At 41.0% G+C, this 20,641-nt stretch overlaps 1 protein-coding gene across 3 annotated transcripts; it reads left to right on the top strand.

Moving 5' to 3' along the window:
* Positions 1–1,731: 1,731 nt before the first annotated feature.
* CCNJ (cyclin J) lies at positions 1,732–20,323 on the top strand. 3 transcript variants are annotated; one of them, XM_078434678.2, is made up of 6 exons: positions 1,732–1,873; positions 2,529–2,638; positions 8,180–8,390; positions 15,317–15,616; positions 15,737–15,863; positions 16,893–20,323. In XM_078434678.2, exons 2-6 carry the CDS (start codon positions 2,570–2,572, stop codon positions 17,302–17,304), a joined length of 1,119 nt encoding a protein of 372 aa, XP_078290804.1. In that variant the 5' UTR covers positions 1,732–1,873; positions 2,529–2,569; the 3' UTR covers positions 17,305–20,323. The 3 variants fall into 3 exon arrangements, with proteins under 3 accessions (XP_078290804.1, XP_078290802.1, XP_078290803.1); XM_078434676.2 differs by having other exon boundaries at positions 15,704–15,863; XM_078434677.2 differs by lacking the exon at positions 1,732–1,873 and adding an exon at positions 1,899–2,010 and having other exon boundaries at positions 15,704–15,863.
* Positions 20,324–20,641: the final 318 nt, after the last annotated feature.

Here is a 20,641-nt window from a genome sequence, read left to right as displayed (position 1 = left end):
CATACCTAATTGTGTCCAGCTTGCCCCAAAGGAATTAATGAAGAAATCGTAATAAGCCTGAATTTACAACTTTAGGGAGTTATAATCTAAGTTATATATGTATATATAGACAAACACACTCATGCACACAAATCTATAAAATGCATGAACGTTAAGGTCCTTTCATCATAGGAGGCAAATCCAGAAAATATGAAAACTGTTTGTGAACAAATACCTCCCAGTGAATAACATCCTTAAAGTAGAAACCACGAGAGACAACCTACTTATTACACTGATGATTTACAGTCTGTGACCTATTTTTCTGAAAAGGTTCTTAAATAGACCCTGCACATTTAAGTTACTGGGATGCCAAATTATTGTCATAAAGTTGCTTAGTGCACATGAATTAGAACCTGAGGAGGTAGGAACTATTTAAACAGCATTATAAATGGGATGGAGCTCTTAGCCTGATGTGTTCCTCTCCTCTTTAAGGAAACCCTGCAACTGAGATAGGCTGGGGCAGCCTCTCCCTGGACAATGCTGCGCTGGGCTGGGTTCTGCCCATCTCTGCTTCTGGGTTTTCCTTGTCTTGCCATTACTTCCTGTAGCTCTCTTCTGGGCATGAGCATGGTCTCACATGGTTCATATACATATCTGCGGCTGTTCTTCAAATTTATCAAGACGTCAGTGTGATAAGTAAAACTGATTTATATAACATACATTCATCACTTTATAGTATCTCTTTATCATGCATCTTTGGGGACAAAGAATTCAAAGTAAAAGGGGGAAGCTTCCATGATTTATTTTTTAATATTAAAAGAGGTTGCTCTGCATTCTCAGAAAAGTGCGCATCACTGTCCTGGGTTGACCATGCACTTCTGTTGTGATAGTCTACCAAAAAGGTTAAAACACAATTGATTAGATTTCTGCGAATCATATTTCAGGTCCCACATCACTTTACTTGGTTTTGGAGTGTTTCCACAGTTTTGTAGTTTCCGGATTTAAGACCATAGATGATTATTTACGTCCATTTTCAATCTGACAAACTAGGTTACTAAAGGTAAGCTCAACTTTATTCAAAGCTGTTGGGAATCTCTAAAGCAAAGGAAATGAGGGGGGAAGGTCAATTAGGTTTCTGGGAGGAGTGGGTCTTGAGGTGGAACTTAAAGAGACAGCAGAATCTCACAGAGAAAACGCTTTAGGTGCTTCGGCAACGGCCAAAAACATTTACGGGGGGGATTGGTAATGCCACTGAGCAGATCCTAGGATGTATAACGGGGCTGTTATGTTGTGAGATAAAACAGATTTGAATCCACATTGCAATGAGTTTTAAAACACCAAGCTGAAGCTTCGGAACTTTCCTCCGCGGGCATCGGGAGCCATCGAAGGTTCTTAGCAGGTGAGTGGCATGACCAGATTGACTACCGGAACGAGGATGAACTTTGTAATTTCTTCGGCGCCTTCCTCCGACTTCTGCCCGCCGCTCGGGCGGGCCTCACGGTAGGTGGTGGTGGTGGAGCTGCCGGGCAGCTCCAAGCACCGGGTCGCACCGGGTCGCGCCGGGCCGGCGGGGGTAGACGCCGCCGGGTCCCGGTTGGGGCCTCCGAGCCGCAGCCAGACGCTGCACCTGGACCCGGCCCGGCCGCCGATTGGACGGCTTGGCGTGACCCGGCTGTATCGCGAGACGAGATTGGCAGCGGCGGGGCCGCATGTGCCCCCGCGCTGGCTTTGTACGCCGAGCCGCCTGCCGGTCCTTTAACAATGGGCGGCGCGAGCGCCCCGGCGCTGGGCCCGAGCTGAGGCCGGCGCTTTGCGGCCGACTGTCCGCATCATGAGCGGGGCCGGCGTCCCCCGCACGCCGGCGGGGCTGGGGCTGTGAGGGCCGCGGTTCCGGGTAAGGGAGGCCGCCGTGGGGACCGGCAGGCCCGTGCTGGGCGCGGGGCACCGGACCCGCCCGGCCCGGCCTTTTGTTCGCCTTTCTGGGGCCGCGCGATCCCGTGCGCTGCTCTGGACGAGGTGGAGGCGGCCTGGGTGCGTGCCGGGCCCGGCGGGGGCCGCGGGGAGGCCCCCCGGGGGGGAACGAGTGCCCGAGCGGCTGCCGCTGGGACCCGGGGCCGGGCGGGTATTCGTCTGCTGGTTTATCCGCGGGAGGTTTTCGCCTCAAGGGATCTTCGATTGGTGTCAGTCTCTCTGCTACCCGGGGCCGGCGCTAGAATTCGAACCCGGAACGCGGGGAGCCCCCAGCCAGGCCTCCGCCTCCAGCTTCCCTTGCGCGCACCCCGGGCCGCACCTTGGGAACTCCAAGTTGGTCCCCTTTGCCCGGCACCCAGGCCGGCAGTTCTCAGCGCGAGCCCGCTCCTCCTGACTGGGTAGCTCGGGCCTTACGCGCGGCGTCGGGGAATTGGTTTGGACCGGTGCTGGCTTTAGGTCGAGTCCGGTGAAGAGGAGCAGCCACCCAGGGTGGCTTGAGGTCACACCCCTCGGGGAGGGGGCGCTGAGGGTCGTGTGGAAGGAGCCGGCCTTGACCGCGTCTGGGGTGTGTCTTACAGACTGAAGTTGCCGCGTCTGGCCAGGCGCGTCGCCGGGTCCCATGGAGCTGGAAGGGCAGTGGTGGCGGGGACAGCTGGCCGCCGACATTCATCAAGCGCTTCGATACAAGGTAATTTCGGTGCCCGATTTTTCCATTCAGTGTTTTGTGCCAGTTAGTATAAATCGCGGCTCCCTGGGAAGTCCGGTCACTAGTTTCCAGACCAGAAAAGGCGAGTTTGCTTATTTGCTCGAGGTTAATTAACTCCTGGGTTTCTTCCCTGGGATGTATCAGAAGAACCTGTAACTTAAGTGAGGGTGGAGCGTGGTATTTGAGAGAGGGAAAGTGGAACATGAATTTGATACTGTTTTTAAACAGATGTGTGTGCTGGCTTTTATTGGGCAGAGGAGCCCTCGTTCTGTAGTTGCTGTTGCGTTCCGCTGTTAGGTCACATCTGTACATAAATTCCCCAGCCTGTCCACTAACCTGCCTGCTATAAGACTTCGGACAAGTTACTTAATTTTCTCTTTCCCAATTTCCTCATCTGTAAAATGAATAATAATAGAATGAGGCTTGTGGGGAGATTGTGAAGATTAAATGAGTTGTTATTGTGCATGTGCTTTACAACAGTGCTTCGGGCATAGTAAGCCCTAAGAAAGAGGTGACTGTTGTTATTTTTCCCTGAGACACCCCCCCCCCCCCCCCCGCCCCAGATTTGGGGGCTGTTCAAAATGCCTTAAGGTAGGAGTTAGCTGCTCCTTCCAGCTAACTGAAAGCAGAAAGTAGACTTTAATACATATTGCTGGGGAGGGGGGGTTCGGTGCAATTTTCTGGCACAATGCAAAGTCTGTGTATTGTTCTTAAGTTAACAATTTTGCTCTTATGTCACATCTCAGTTTAACGGGTCATCTCTGCCTCTTTGATAACCAGAAGAGAGACCACATCCAAAACTGTCCCTAACTTAACTCAGTTTCACCCTGGATGGAGAGGGCCGTTTGTTATGTACAGAAAATGAGAAAGAAGCAAAACAACCGCCTCTTTAATAAAAGGGATACTGATGGAGCACCTGGGTGGCTCAGTCGGTTAAGCCTCGGACTTTGGCCTCAGGTCATGATCTCACAGTCCATGGGTTCAAGCCCCGCCTCAGATTCTGTGCTGACAGCTCAGAGCCTGGAGCCGGTTTCACATTCTGTGTATCTCACTCTATCTGGCCCTCCCCCACTTGTGCATTCTTTCTCTCTCTCAAAAATAAATAAGCATTTAAAAAAATAAAAGGGTGGGACGCCTGGGTGGCTCAGTCGGTTAAGCAGCTGACTTCGGCTCAGGTCACGATCTCGCGCTCCGTGAGTTCGAGCCCCGCGTCGGGCTCTGGGCTGATGGCTCAGAGCCTGGAGCCTGCTTCTGATTCTGTGTCTCCCTCTCTCTCTGCCCCTCCCCCATTCATGCTCTGTCTCTCTCTGTCTCAAAAATAAATAAAACGTTAAAAAAAAATTTAAAAAAAAAAAATAAATAAAAGGGTTACTGACTGTTGGAGTTAAAGTTCCTGGGATGATAATGAACTTGTATCGTCAGTTTTTTTTTTTTTTAAACCAGGTTAACTACATTAGAAAACCTAATTCCGACTTAAATTGTTACAACTGTACCTGTTTCTAAGGTTAGAGATTTTTTTTTTTTTACATTTATTCATTTCTGAGAGACAGACTGAGTACAAGTGGGGGAGGGGCAGAGAGGGAAGGAGACACAGAATCCGAAGCAGGCTCCAGGCTCTGAGCTGTCAGCACAGAGCCTGACGTGGGGCTTGAACTCACGAACCGTGAGATCATGACCTGAGCCAAAACCAAGAGACGCCTAACCAACTGAGCCACCTAGGCGCCCTTGGTCTTTTAGTTTTAAATGTTCTCCTTTTCTAAATGTCAGCCCTTTATCCCTCTGGTATGTGGTGAAATTAATTCTTTGATATTAATGATACTTTTATTTTTTTAGTGACCTAAAACTCAAAAGATTTTCCTTAAAAGATTTCCATGGTATGGAAATTATGTGTAATTTTAATCCGAGTGATGACATTGAGTTAATTTTGTCAGTTGAGGTTGGAAGTGGATTTTTTCCAGCACGTTTGTAAAATACTTTGTGTATTAGGCTCTAAGGAGGATCAAAGGAATAAGACACAAGCCTGTATTAAAATTGCTTATGAACTATCGAACTATTGGAGCGTGCGGCCTGAGGGAATGCCACTGAAAGTTACCTTGGGTCACCTGTGGCGTGCTACCCTGGGTTGTCTTATTTTATCTTTAAGCCCTGTGTAAGCCACAATTGACACAATAGTCACACTTTGTGAAAAATTTATTAATCGGTAAATATGTTTATCGGTAAAACTTGAACCTTGTGGAACTGGAGAGACCCCTGTTTGCAGTATACTGAAGTCAAGAAAAGTTAAAATCAACTTTTCTTATAAAAAAATTAATTCTAGATTATTAATTTAGTGATTTAGTTGGATAGTCATGCTTATTTATTCAACATATATGAATACCTGCAATATACAAGGTACTATGCCAGGTGTTAGAATGGTAATAGTGGATGAGACAGACTTGTCTCTGCCTGTGTGAGGTCTAATCTCACATAACTCAGCATCTCAATTTAGCTCTTCCTTTGCACAATTGCCATTTAGACACAACGGAAGGAATTACCTGTTTAGATCCAAGGTGTGTGGAGTAATCGTTGCTTTGACCAGCAGCATTGCATCTACTAGGGAAGGGTAAAAATTACAGCAAATGGAAATTCCCTTCAACCCCAAATGCAGCTGTTCTGATTTTTTGTAAAATATAACTATTTTCTCCTCCACTTCCCCCAGAAAACCCTATAAAGCAGCTGTCTTCTTACACTTCTCATATTGTTATCTTCTCATATTGTTATGCAATGTATACTAAAATCCTAGGGTGGCTGGGAAGTATTTTCAGGAGTGTCTATGACAGATGGGAACAATGCTAGCTTGTGAAAAACACTCCAAAAATATCCCACAGAGTTGTATTTACAGTTGTGAGTACTGCTTCTATGCCTTTATTTCCATCTTGGCTGGACAGTAGCCCGTTCTGAGAAAGGGATGGCATTTAGGATGGTGAATGGACTCGTACTTGAGACTGGAGATGGAGACGACCTGCTCAGGTCTCCGTGCTTTGGTCCCGTGAGATCCTGAGAAGCAGATGGGAACAAGAGTGTAAAATTCTAGAGTATCAGGAATAGACATTATTAAAAAAACTTGTAAAGCTGAGAGAAGCATAGGTCATTTTTTCATGCTTACATAACTGTAGTATCTGGATGAAGAAAACTGAATCTGACAGCCATCTGGTAAGCACTTGTAGTTTACCATTTAAAATGATATAAAGAGAATGTATTAGACACACTCTTAAAAATCTGTTGGTCCTTGGTGTTCTTGCCTTTGTTTTATCCACATTTAATAAGTTAACATAGTGAAAAATAAACTCCACCAAATAAAGTGTTTTCCAGCTATGTTTCCCAGTGAGTCTTTAAGACCTGTTCAAGCCTCTTTTAAAGAAAGCCTCCCCTGGCTTTGTTTTTTCCCAGCACTCCATCTCCTGAGCTGGGTTAGATCTTCTGTCTCTCTGTTCTGTAATAACTTGTGATTACTGTATTATATTCTAATAATCTTTGGTTTATTAGACTATCATATATATATATATATATATATATATATATATATATATAAAATATATTAATAGAGTTCCTGCTATCAAGCCATCTTTGCATTCCTGGGATGTACTACAATTGATGATGATGTATTCTTTGGATATACTACTAAATTACATTGGCTAACATTTTGTCTAAAATTTTAGCTCTTATTGGTTAGGCAGATATGTAAGTTCCATTTTTGGTGTTTATTTGTTGTAAAGTTTTTACAACATAAAATTTTAACTATTTTTAAGTGGATAGTTCAGTGACATTAGGTACATTTACATTGTGTTACTTTTACCTCCACATCTGTAGAACTTTTTCATCTTAAACTAAAATGCATTTTATCAATTCATATACTGAAGGGTTGTTTGTTTCTACCTTTTGGCTTTTGTGAATAATGCTGCTAACAATAGAGAGGTACAAATATGTGAGTCCCTACTTTCAGTTCTTTTTGGTGTATACCTAAAAGTGGAATTGCTGGATCATATAATAATTCTATGTTTAATTTTTTTGAGGAATTGTAATATCGTTATTCAGTGGCTGTACAATTTTATATTCCCACCATTCCAAAAGGGTTCCAATTTCTCCCCTTCTTGTCACCACTTGTGTTCTGTTTTGGATTTTTTTGATAATAGCAATCCCAGTGGGTCTGAAGTGGTATCTCGTAATGGTTTTGATTTGCATTTCCCTAATGATTAATAATGTTGAGCATCTTTATATGTGTTTATTGGTCATTTATATATCTTTGGAGAAATGTTTCCTTTTTTTTTTTTTTTTAAACATTTATTTATTTTTGAGACAGAGAGAGAGAGAGAGAGAGAGAGCATGAACAGGGGAGGGTCAGAGAAAGAGGGAGACACAGAATCTGAAACAGGCTCCAGGCTCTGAGCTGTCAGCACAGAGCCCGATGCGGGGCTCGAACTCACGGACCGTGAGATCATGACCTGAGCCAAAGTCGGACGCTTAACCGACTGAGCCACCTAGGCGCCCCTGGAGAAATGTTTATTAAACCTTTTGCCCATCTTTAAGCAAGTTCTTTGTTGTGGATTGCATATATAAAAGTTCTTTATATAATCTGCATATTAACCTTTTACCAGATATATGATTTGCAAATATTTTCTTCCATTCTGTGGATTGCCTGTTCACTCTGTTGAAAAGAGTGAACTTTGCACAAAATTTTTAAATTTTGATGAAGTTTAATTGATCTTTTTTATTTTTTTTGCCTGTGGTTTTGAGGTCATATCTATGTAATTTCCTGCTATTGTGATACCTATTAGGTTTAATATTAGTATTATGCTGATCTCATGAAATGAATTTAGAACCTTTTTATCTTTCTGCTTTCTGTATGTTCTGGAAATAGTTTAATAGTATAGAAAATTTCTAATTTTCGAAAAATGGTTCATGTAATTCTGAGATTGAACAGCGATGATGGGAAAAATTTTAGGTGTATGAAAAGGTAATGGCAAACGAGAGATCATAAAACTGCTCAAATGGAAACATGCTTAGAAGATACTAGTGGATGAATACTAGTCTCTACCTTCCACGTCTCTGCAAGTGTAATAGTATTTGACCTACTAGGAGCATATTCACTACCTGTTACCTTCTACCCCAAAGCTTTGAGCCTCCTAAAGGGGGTGTATATGTGTGGTGTGGTTGGGTTTTTGGTAGCAGAGTTTTTCTAAAAACACGTGGTAGGGAAAAAAGGATACAAAAATCTTGCTGGAATATATCCCTTCTATAATTAATGCATGAAACACCTATAACTTCTCACCTCACAGATGTTTAAAAATAAGGAGAAAAGTTTGGTTTTAGATTTTAAATGCCATTCATTATCTTTCCATTCAACTTTTTCAAATTTGTGTTTCCTTCAAGAAGTGTTTTAGGCACTTATAACACTAACATATTGGGGGCAAAAGTTGTCTTTGCATTGTAGGGATACTACTCCTACAGGCCATGTTAGACTAAATGTTGTTCCTCTTGATTTAGGAGCTGAAGTTGCCTTCCTACAAAGGCCAGTCCCCTCAACTAAGTCTCAGAAGGTATTTTGCTGACCTGATTGCCATTGTGAGCAATCGCTTCACTCTCTGCCCTTCTGCCCGACATCTGGCTGTCTATTTGCTGGACTTATTTATGGATCGGTATGACATCTCCATCCAGCAGCTGCATTTAGTTGCACTTTCCTGTCTGCTTCTAGCAAGTAAGTATGAACCTCATCTACATGACTAGAAGTTTCCATTGTTTGGAATAAAATAAATTCATATAGAGGTCAGTGAAACATCACCAAATTGCATTCATTCCAGTTTACTAATATCAGAAAGTTTATGTTGAAAGTGCTTCTTGGCATAATCATTCTTAACTAGACATTAAAAGACTAGCTCTGAAGTCTTTTAAAAAGTTACATGCTTAAGCCCTACATCCTGAAGATTCTGATACAAATGTCTAGGCCACTCCAGATCTATTGACTTAGAATCTGTATCATGGGGCTTGAGTTCCAAAGCTGATTCTGATGTACCTTTCCATTTGAGAACCATTGCCTTAGGCTTCTCAACCAGGAAAAACTGACCCACAGTAAATAGTTGGCATTGGGTAGAGACAGTTTTGGTTGTCGTCACAACCTGGGAGGGTGCTACTAGCCTCTAGTAAGTAGAGGGCTCTAGTAAGTAGAGGGTGCTACTAAGTATCTACGACGCACAAGGCAGCCCCCCCCCCCCCCCCCCCGGCCCCGTAAAGAATTTCTGGCCCCAAATGTCAGTGGAACTGAGGTTGAGAAACTCTGTCCAAAAGGTACTATAGTCTTGTGTTGTTAGAATACCTTCTACTGACTACATAATGAGTTGACTTAATGAACTGAAGGTTCACAGGCAGCTTCTACAAATGGGGAAGACTGTTTTTGCAATAGGCCTGGCTCAGTGGTGGCCTGCAGGGTAGACTCTGATAAATCCTGTTTGTTACCTGATGAAGAATGTACTGGTGGGTCTTTTGGTGGCTCTTTCTCTTAGTTTCTTCCTGTAATTCATTTCATTGTTAGTATCTTGACTGAAGAGAAAGAGGGTGAGTAAAGGAATTAAAATTGGGTTTTTCTTTTAGTAATGTCATTTACAGTAGAAATGTAATCCCCACTTCAGAGTACTTTGTAGTAATACCTACTGCCTTCATTTCTAACCCCCTCTTGAGGGTTTGGGATCTTATGTGGGTGCTGTCTAAGGAACATTCCCCCTACATGCTACCACCAGAGTTCTTTGTAGAACAGTTTTGTGCTTTGACTGAAAGTAAACCTAAAACCAAATGCAGGCCTTGTGATACCATTTCTGGCACTAATTTCTTCTCAGATTTTCATTTTCTTTTTCTTTTTCTTTTTCTATTCTTACTACTATTCCTTTGATCTGATAACCTCCTGCGTATTTCAAATTCTTTGTGGACCACATTTCATATAAATAAACACAGCCCCGGGGGTGACGTAGCACTCTTTGTGGGTTAAGATAGAAACTCTTTAATGTAACACTTAGAACCTTGCATCTGGTCCCAGCCACCTTTCCAGTCTTATCTTCCCTCCCTGTTCCCATACACCTTGAGCCAAATTCTTACCGGAATACTATTTTCTGAAAATCTATATTTCTCCTTTAATCTGTTGTCCTCTATGATCCAGACACATCACCTGCTCCTCTCCCCTCTATCCAGAATGCTGGAGAGGTAATACTTGTACATTTATAATTAACCTTTAATTTAACCTTTAATTAAAGTTTCATTCTCATAAGCAATCTCGTGTACAATTCTGTATGTGTTTCATCACTGGCTGTGAAGCCCTTTGTGCTTTCATAGTTGGCATAGGATTAGAAAAACCCACACTTGATACATTGGATGTGTGAGGATTCACAAATGGAATGGCTTCTTATCCTACAAAATGTTAATTTATAGTAGGATCAGTTTATAATAGACACTGGAAATCACATATGCAAGTTAGGTTATTTTTAAAACTTAGGATCGTTCGTGAAAAATGATATTGCCTGTTGTGGCCATCACTGCTTTTACCACTACCAAACCTCATCTTGCTTTATGCCTGAGATTCTTAAAAGTGTGGTGGAAACCAAGTAGGAGATTATTCCTGGTGAACTGACTTACATTTGTGACTTACTTGACTTTACTTAGTGGTAACTTATCAAATGAATTAGGAGTTACTCAACTAGATATTCTTAAACTACATGTTATTGCTAAAGTTTCCTGGGAATTCTAGTTGCCTAATCTAAGATTTCTGGCCACCATGCAGTGTTTAGCATTGGTGCCAAGTTCTGGAAATTTCCACAATTTGGGGAAAAGATACTTTATTTGTGCACCATCTTAGGTTGATTGAAATGGAGCTTTTAATTGTTCTCGTTTTTTTAATTATCTCTTACTGTTTAAGATTATGATCAACTTATTGAAGATGATTTTTGCACATTTTCAAGGAATTAGGCTTTAGGATTTGTATTCCTGTGGCTTAAATATGAATTGTTGATCAGCTATTGCTGAGCGTCAGATACCTCCTCCCTTTGTTCTGCTGGCATCCCCTAACCTTTCTTTGCCGAAAGAGAGGAATTGTTTTTACATTATTCCTTTTCCTCTGGATAGTGAAGAGAGTGAGATAGGTATCCCCCAGGGTCTCAGCCCCTCCAAGTAGGCAGTGGTCAAGAGTTTAAGCTGCTGGCTGTATCCTTGGGTCAGGAATCAAAGAGACCCTTAGTAGTCTGTCTCTACTCTGTAGGTTTGCTGCTACAAAAGTACTTAGGATGCGTATAAACTGGTAGCCTATTTTTAGTATCTGGTGTCTGTTTTTAATTTGTGGAGTACATTCTAGTGTTTCTTAACATTCTTACACTTTTCTTATCTTTGGCAGCTCTCCAGTTAGGTTTCATAAACTTTATTTAAGTCCTGCTTCTCTCCTCCCAGAGTGATTGAACTCTGTATGCCCGCCTTCCCCATCTGCTCCCTGCTTTAGGGTGAGCAGCCTGTTGCGTAAAAGTGGAGAACAGCTTGCAGCTGACAGGACTGGGGGACGGTGGCTTCTGCTTATTAAATAGGATGGGAGGCTGTCAGTAGTTTGGCCAAAGATGGAGCACAGCTTGTGAGTTCCAGGTAATATCTGTACCCAGCTGCCTGTATGTCTGCACTGTTGGAGCTGGGAAGAAAGGTCCGACAGGCTGTCTCTGATGAAAGAGCGAGCCGTATGGTGTTTTAGAGTAGGGATTACGGTGGTGAATTTCCTAGGTTTGAATCTGTTGTCAGCAATATGCATTTCAACAATCCTTAAGTCTAAAGTTACTTGTCTGTAGAATGAAAATAAAGACACTTAACTGACAGAGTTGTTGTGAGGATCAAGTAGGGTAAGATGTTTAAGAACACATAGGAAATTGAAACATAAATGTTAGCATCATAGTGATTAATTCTTCTATAAAGTCTTCTATAATCTTTAGTCTGACTCCCTAGCTCTAAAGATTCTGGCTCTTTCCAGAAAAGTCTGTGCTTCATCCTGGAAAATTCTTAAATTCTAACTCTTTGTCTTGTATACCCTGGCTTCCCTTGGCTTCTGTGATCAGCATTGAACTTGTAGAGAGCACGGAAGCAGTCTTGGATATGAGGCTTTTGATAATTTGGTCAAGGTCTTGTGTAACTAAGAAATGATCTCAAAATCAGGCTGAAGCCAAAAGTAAGATAGGCTATTAGTAGTGAAAACCTGTGACAAATGCTTATTTCTCCTTGCTTACCAGTAATGGGTTGACAAAACTTTTTAATTGGTTATCTGAAAAGTGAAAATTTTACTTCCTAGTTGACTTGATTTACATCTTTTTAATGCAAATAGTTAAATATGAATAGAACCTTTTTTTAAATATGAATAGAACTTTTTTTCCCCCCAATGAATTGCCTCTTCCTGTTCCTTACTTGGTTTTTCTCTTAGATTGGTAGTCTAACAAATTTGTGAAAATTCTTAGTATGTATCAAAGATGACTTTTTTCCTGCTCAATAATAAAAGAATCGAAATGTCTATTGGCAGAGTATACAGTGACATAGGATCCTGGCTCCTTCTGCCATGTACCTACCATTCACTGCTGGCTTTGAAAATGTGCTGGTTTCCATAGCTGATCTGAGCATTTCCTATAAAGGAAAGAAAGTCCGATGTTTTGTTTCTGTGGCGTCTAATTCTTTATTTTCTGGGAAGCAGATGTGAATTTCCTGTGCCCTTATTTCCTGTTTGGGGCCTTTATCAATATAATCACATGGCTTCTGGTATTTCCTTTCAATTGAAGAAACTGATCTTTGTGATCTGTATGTGGTATTGCAGATAAGTAGATTTAAAATATCCATGCACATAGCTTTGAGCACAACAAAAATGATGGTTATGAATGCAGGTACTCACTGACGCTGTCACACATCTTTAAGTCTTTTAGTATCTATGTATTGGAGTATATCACTATATATAATGAAAAAGTTCCAAAAAACTTAAGCCTGAATAAAATCCCAAGTATAGTCATTATGCAGTACACAGGTTGTTTTTAACTTTGCAAGTCAAGGTACAAAGGCTTTCTTTTTACACTTGTAACCGCCAAGTACTTTATAAATACAGAAACCCCATAGATTTTTAATAATACAGAATTCTGTCTATTTTGATAGTTGTTGTCCCCATATAACCTAGTGCAATACTTTGATCTAGAAGTACAGATTTGGGAATTCAAACATAAGTCTTCCTTTTGGCTTCCATTTTTGGTTTGGTTCAGCTTACTTGACCTTGAATGAATCAGCCAACCTCATTGCCTTCGTTTTTTGAGCTTTGAAATTGGTCTTATACAATTTTGTTTTCAGTGTTGAAAGTTTCAAAGAAATAATACGAAACATTCTTGATCCTTGAATTAGTGAGTTATAGTGTATTAATGTCTTCAAAGGAACTTCAAGCATGATGTAAATAAACACATTAATTTTTATGATATTCCTTTGAAGTACACTGAGGGTGTTGCTGTTGCTACACAAATGGCAGGGTACTTTGAAAACCTTAATGATTCATCCAGAGGGATGGAACTAAATTCCTGGGACATTCTCCACTCTGACAGTGGAGAACAGTGGGTTCCTTTCCCGTATCTTTATGCAGTGATGATGCTGGATGATTAGCTTGTAAAGATCACTTTAGTGCTCTCAGCCCTACTGAGTATATCATTGGAAACACTTGTGAAATTCATCTGTATGTGATTTGAATTGGGAGGGGCTATCTAGATTCTTTCAAAGTCTGAATTGTACATGGTTTTTTGATCACCTCCTACCTGTAGCAATATATAGTTAAGAGTAATTTAGATCTAAAGATGCTCAAAATTTCTGAGGCAGGAGAAAAATTCTCTTTGGACTTCACCTCTTCATTAAGTCATGAGCTTTGACTCACCTGGCACAGGAGACAAAACCTACCCCAGGTCCCCTCCCCCTTAAGCCAGACCCAAGGTAGCCAGCAGTACTTTTTCCCCAGCCCTGGGCGGACAGACTTGAATAGCACCACTGAGACCGGTCTGCTGAACATCTGGGCTGGTGACCATTACCATTTGTTGTAGCACCTCCAACACGTGATATAAACCTATCCTTTCTTGGAAAAGAAACTTCACAGGGAAGCTCGTGTGGTTTCTATTGCTTTGACAATCTTTCTGGCTCTTCTCCAAAACATGTTTTTAAATGGATAAAATAAAATTACAAGATTTCCAAAGAAATCAAATATGTTGAAATAGTTCTCAAAATAGTAAAACAAAAAATTCTATATAGTAATATGTAACATAGTCTAACAACTATAATTTTGAACAAGTATAAAAGCTTTTGTGAGAAATCTATATGATAGATTGTATTGCATACAATACAATTAGAAATAATTGCAATATTATATGACTGTTTTAATGTAAAATAGAACATAATAGTAGAAGGTAGAAGGCTTTAGTTAATAATTTCCTGTCTTCTGTGGACCATCATGGAACAAACCCAGAGAGATTTGAAGACAATTCTTTGGTTCTAGTGCTGCATCTTGAAAACCATACTGGTACTGGATAGTTTGAATTTTTTCCACCCATAAGTTCTAGAGATACCTAAAATGAATGATTTATATACAGTAAATTAAAGTGTAAGATGGTACATTAATAATCTGTAGAAACATTATTCTGGGGCTGGAGAGGGAATTCTGTTCCTCAGCTGTACATTTAGATGAGTATTTCCTGAAAAGAAGTTTATGCCTTAGAATAATAAAGTACAGCCATCAGAATGTCTACTCCTACTTTGTAAGGGGATACAAAAGTAAATATAAAGTATTCTCCTGTTCCTTTTTTGGTAAGAGACTTACCTAGGTTTTGTTTGAATTCAGAAGAGGAGGCTTTTCAGTGTAATGAGAATGCTTCTTAGATATTCACCCAGTTTTTTCTCCCACTGTCTCTCTGGAATTGAGATTGTTCTGAAAATAAGCCAGAATGAAACACTTGAAGTTTTTATGTATTTATTTTTGAGAGAGAGATGGAGAGAGCAGGGGAGGGACAGAGAGAGGCTCCCAAGCAGGCTCCACCTGTCGGCACAGGGCCCAATGCGGGGCTTGATTTCACAAACTGTGATATCATGACCTGAGCCGAAACCAAGAGCTGGACACTTAACCGACTCAGCCACCCAGGTGCCCCTGAAGCTTAGCTATTTTGATTTCAGATAACTCCGTGGCATGAAATTCTTTAAACTTTCTCCTATTCTAAAATAAAAGCCTGTTCTCCCACTGACCACTGCTGTTCCCCCCTTGCCAAAAGAAGTTTCCTGGAAAAGATTGTGCTGGTGATTTGAGAGTTATTTTTTCATTGGCACATATGACTATTTTCATTATACAGTATGACATAGATCAGAATGTTTACATGTTCCATTTTTTGTTTAGAGGCGGGTAAGGAGTAAGGGATGGAGGCACCAGGAGAGAATACTGCAAAATATGAGAACCAGAGTTCTGGCACACTTGTTTCTGCCCAAGAGAGGAGAAAGAATGTCTTTGGATCTAAGTCTTTGCAGTAAGACAGCAAATCCCATTGAAGTGACCAGACCTATAATGATCACTTGTATAACATTTTGTCTCTCTGTCTTACCCCTCCCCCCTTTTCTTATAAGGTAAATTCGAAGAAAAAGAAGATAGTGTGCCTAAGCTGGAACAGCTCAACAGCCTGGGTTGTATGACTAACATGAATCTAGTATTAACAAAGCAAAATTTGCTACATATGGAACTGTTATTATTAGAAACCTTTCAGTGGAACCTCTGCCTTCCAACAGCTGCCCATTTCATTGAGTATTATCTCTCTGAAGCAGTACACGAAACAGATCTTCATGATGGCTGGCCAATGATTTGCTTGGAAAAAACTAAACTCTACATGGCCAAGTATGCAGATTACTTCCTGGAAGTATCTTTGCAAGGTGAGTCATTGTGGACGCCAGTAAGTGACTTGTGAGCTTGTAACTTGTGTATTCTGTTGCTTAAGTTCATTTTTGATGTCTCCACAGATTATGCCTTTCTAAATTATGCACCTTCTTTAGTAGCTGCTGCGTGTGTGGCTTCTTCAAGGATTATACTTCGTCTTTCTCCAACGTGGCCTACAAGATTGCATCGTCTTACTGCTTACTCCTGGGATTTTTTAGTGCAGTGCATTGAACGGCTATTGATGTAAGCCTCCTTACCTCGTGTTTGTGATTTCTCAATACTTTTCTTCATGTACAAGGCCATAAAAAGAACTTCCTTTTTTTTAAATGTTTATTTTTGACAGAGAGACCGAGTGTGAGCGGGGGAGGGGCAGAGAGAGAGGGAGACACAGAATCCCAAGCTGGCTCCATGCTCTGAGCTGTCAGCACAGAGCCCAACGCGGGGCTCAAACCCACAAACCACAAGATCATGACCTGAGCCAAAATCAGACGTTTAACTGACTGAGCCCCCCAGGTGTCCCTCTGAAAAGAACTTCTTAAAAGCACAGAGCTTTTAGGATTTTGGCTCTGACAGTTACTAGCTGCCATGAGCAAGCCATTTTATGATTAGTACTTGGCAGAAAGCTGTACTTTAGCTGTTTTCCAGTGAGAGGCTGTCATTGCTGTCATGATTTGGGGTACATGATAAGGAAAGGAGCTGCTCTTACGTGAGCTCACAACTCATCAGTCCAGGCAAATCTTGCCCTTTTGCCCACTTCCACATCTTGAAATTGTAGGGCCACCAGATGTCACCAAAGTGGCAGCCACGTTTAAGTGCTTATTGTGGAAATATTTCCCAAGCTGGAAATAGGCCTCAGAGCTACCAGCAGCCAATTCCCAAGGTTTGTGTCAAAGGAAGGAGCTTTTAGAAGGATAAGAGTAAAATCTCACTGTTGTTAAAATTATGGTTACAGTGACTGCTACCTGGGCAGTGGGGCAGTCCATGGAGTCAACTGTTGAAGAGTTGAAGTAACGTTATAATTTTTTTTTTCAGCGTTTGTTTGTTTTTGAGAGAGAGACAGAGCATGAGCCAGGGAAGGGGCAGAGAGAGGGAGACACGGAATCCAAAGCAAGCTTCAGGCCCCGAGCTGCCAGTGCAGAGCCCAGTGGGGGGCTTAAACTCAACGACTGCAAAATCACGACCTGAGCCAAAGTCGGACGCTTAACCGACTGAGCCACTCAGGTGCCCCGAATTGAAGTAGTAGGATTGACATTTTTCTTTCTCTCTACGCAGCGCTCATGATAATGATGTGAAAGAGGCAAACAAACAGAGAGGACAGGCAGGGTCCCAGCCAGCACAGCTGAGTGTGTTCCCGTCAGCTTCTCAGCCCTCGCGGCCAGTTCACTTTCAGCAGCCTCAGTATCTCCATCAGACGCATCCGACCTCACTGCAGTATCGCCATCCTGTAGCGGAACAACCAGGCTGTCAGCAGATTGTATCCACCACACACACCTCATCTTACACACTACAGACGTGTCCTGCTGGCTTCCAAACTAGTGTTCAGGGCCTTGGGCATGTGCAGACTGGTGTTGGGATGTCACTGGCAATACCAGTAGAAGTTAAGCCCTGTCTGAATGTTTCTTATAACCGGAGTTATCAGATAAATGAACATTACCCTTGCATTACTCCATGCTTTGAAAGGTGATTTTATGTGAAGGTAATACCTGACCCAGACTGTTTGTGACTTGAAGCTCTGGGGCAAGCTTTTTGTAAACTTCTCTTCAAAAGGAAAGGGATCCAGATTGCATCAGAACTCTTCAGATACCAGCATCTGCTGGGAAGACTGAAAATCCCTTTCAGTGCGCCACGAACACCTGGGAGGACCGAACAAACACCGCAAACACTTTAACAGTATGTATATCAAATCCTGTTAAAACACATCCCTGTAATGACAAAAATTTTCAAGCCCTGGCTGATGGTCCAAATATTTCAAAAATATTCACTACAACAAAATTTGGACAGACTCCAAATCGCCATTTTGAGATTGGCCTGCGGTGGGCTCTGGGCCCAGTGTTGGCTTATATGTCAGAGACTAATGTTTATCTGTGGACTTGCCAAATGGTCTTTTTATGAAGGAAAGTTACAGTATTAATTTTTGAAGAAGTCCTTTTTTTTTTTTATTCTGCAGTTTTGAGTTCCATTTTTGATCCACACATGGATTTTTTACTATGTTTAAACTCATGAATTGCTATTCTATACCAATCTGCAGTAAAAGAAAAAAAATTTTTTTTAGATGATTCTATATAACTTCCTATCACAATATAAGTATCTGGATTCATGTACTAAGATTAAGGATGGATTAGATCTCTTAAAATCATGGTCATAAGTTTTTCTTATTTTTTCCCCCTAAGTGATCAACCTCATATCTTTAGAATGAAAACACATTTAACTCAGGGAATTTGTACTACTTGGAAACACTTAACTGTAATGCAACATGTTTTGGGAATGTTATAGTATGAACTACCTTTATAACATAGGTTAAAATACTCTTGCTAGGATGTGTTTTCAAATGAGAACATAATTGTAGCGTAGAACGAATGAAGTGGTTCCTGTCATTCATGATACATACAGAGGTTTTGCATTTCTCGGTGCAATCAATGATTTATACTCAGAATTGATGTTACTCTAGAGGTTTTTTCCAAGGGAAGGCTTGGCTGTAAACTGTCAGTACTAGAATGAAGTCCTGTAGGTTTATTTTGAAATGGAATGTGGCCAGGGTAGTTCTCAGGTTGTGCTAGAGCAGCACTTTGTTACGTGGAAGACAAGTTTTATAAGCAGCCTTTCAATCCAGCCAGTCAGTGTAAGCAGGCAAAGGAACTGATGACTAAATTTCAGTAGCCACTTTCATTACATCAGCCCCAGAACTGCCCTGGGACATTTCACTGTATTGGTCATGAGTGAAAACAGCAATAATAAGTCATTACAGCAAGGGCAATTTGGGGGAAAGAATTCAGAGGGAATAAAACGTAAAAAGAAAGAAAGCATTGTAATAACTGAAACTGTATACATTGTGCTCTTATCTGTGGGAGAACAGAGATTTGGTGGAGGGAAGCTTTCTGATTTAAAAATTAGTAAGGTGTGTCTTTTTGTTTTGTGTGTGTGTGTGTGTGTGTGTGTGTGTGTGCGTGTGTGTGTGTGTGTTTTTAAAGATAGCACTTGAATAGAAGGGAAATTGCATGGCAGGTATGTGACTGCCACAATATGCATTGAAGACAATATTATAAATGTGTTGTGGGTATGCAGCAGGAGTCTCAGTAATCAAGCCAATGGCTTTTGTTAGGAAAGGAAGGGACTCAACGCAGTAGTGGACTGATCCAGATGGCTCCAGTGGATAAATGTGGGTGGGTGGCTTCTGCCAGCATGAATTCTTAGAGAATGTCCTTTCCTTAAAAGAATGGTAACTTGTATAATAGAGTACATAGGGCATGATGTGAATTTATTAGTCTGGTAGATTAAAAACCACTCAGGTAAGAACACTCACTCATGGCAGTTTTGAAGCATGAAAATTGTTTTCTGAAAGTATCATCACTTTTCCTCTAGAAGGCTGCTAATTGGATTTTGGTAGTTCTTACCTCAAGAGAGCTTGAATTATTTGGGGGAAAGTGGGTTCAAAAGAGAAGATATCTTTCACATTCAGAACCCAGCACCTGGAGTCCGATTTTCAGTATTTTAACTACCTCAATAATGCTATGAATGTAAGATACTGGGATAGAGATCCCAACTTGAAACAACAGCCGGTGCCTATGGTAATTTAATGTCTTGTCAAATGCTTTTATTGATTGGTTTAAATGTCATTCTTGTTATAGAAGAATATGCCTTTTTAAAAAACTTATAACACTTTCCCAGTTTATATTTAAAAAAACTAAACACTGGATTAATTTGGGGGGGGTAGAATAAAATAATTAATTGGTTACTATTGCTGCATACCCAGGATGGGGTGGGTGGGGTGATTGGAGAATCAGAACTATTTTTAAAACATTAGGTTTCAATATAAATACAACTCACAACTGCTAGCCTTGGGGGACGGGGGTGGGGGGAGTTGTATGGGTTTTGTTTTGTTTAATTTATTGGTTAGTCTTTAAAGTAGGTCTTTTTTCTTTCTTTCTTTTTTTTTTTTTTTTTTTTTTTTTTTTTTGAGATTACTGGACCATCATTAAATGTGTACTGTGAAGAGATTAATGATATGTATAAAGGGCTTTACCAAAGTCCACTAAATAAACACTACTCAAGTACAGACTGCAAACCAAAATGTATCTGTGTTGTGACATTAATTGCAAATAGCGAGTATGGTGCTAAATTCTACACCAATGGAATTAGATGAGTGCTATGCACTTAATTTTAAAATAAATCTAGTTTTCAGTAAAATGGCTTTAGTGTTTTGTTTTAAATATAAATTTGGTACATATTTGTAGTTTCAGTGAACCATGTCATCGTATTAGTCAGACTTGGAATCCTAATTATATTTACTAAAAGCCATCCAGATGTAGAGTATAACCAAAGTGGTAGGAAACATTTGTGTAGTAATTATGTATTCCATACTGAGCATCAAAGCCCACAAAAGTGTATCGCACACAGCTTTTGGACTTTTGAGCTTAAAATCAGTTAGTGTATTAACAATCGCAGCTTCTAATTTATTAAACAACACATACTTCAGAAAATTTGAAATCTGAAAAAATTTAAAAAAAAAGAAAAAAGGGGCGCCTGGGTGGCTCAGTCGGTTAAGCGTCCGACTTCGGCTCAGGTCACGATCTCGCGGTCCGTGAGTTCGAGCCCCGCGTCAGGCTCTGGGCTGATGGCTCAGAGCCTGGAGCCTGCTTCCGGTTCTGTGTCTCCCTCTCTCTCTGCCCCTCCCCCATTCATGCTCTGTCTCTCTCTGTCTCAAAAATAAATAAACGTTAAAAAAAAAAATTTAAAAAAAAAAAAAAAAGAAAATTTGAAATCTGATCTCAGAAAAGTAGGGACACAAAACAGTCAAGGGTGTG

Source organism: Panthera onca, chromosome D2 (assembly GCF_046562875.1).
Source record: "Panthera onca isolate mPanOnc1 chromosome D2, mPanOnc1 haplotype 2, whole genome shotgun sequence".
Classification (NCBI taxonomy): Eukaryota; Metazoa; Chordata; class Mammalia; order Carnivora; family Felidae; genus Panthera; species Panthera onca.
Note: the sequence above shows the minus strand (reverse complement) of the source record. Positions and strands in the feature narration are given on the sequence as shown.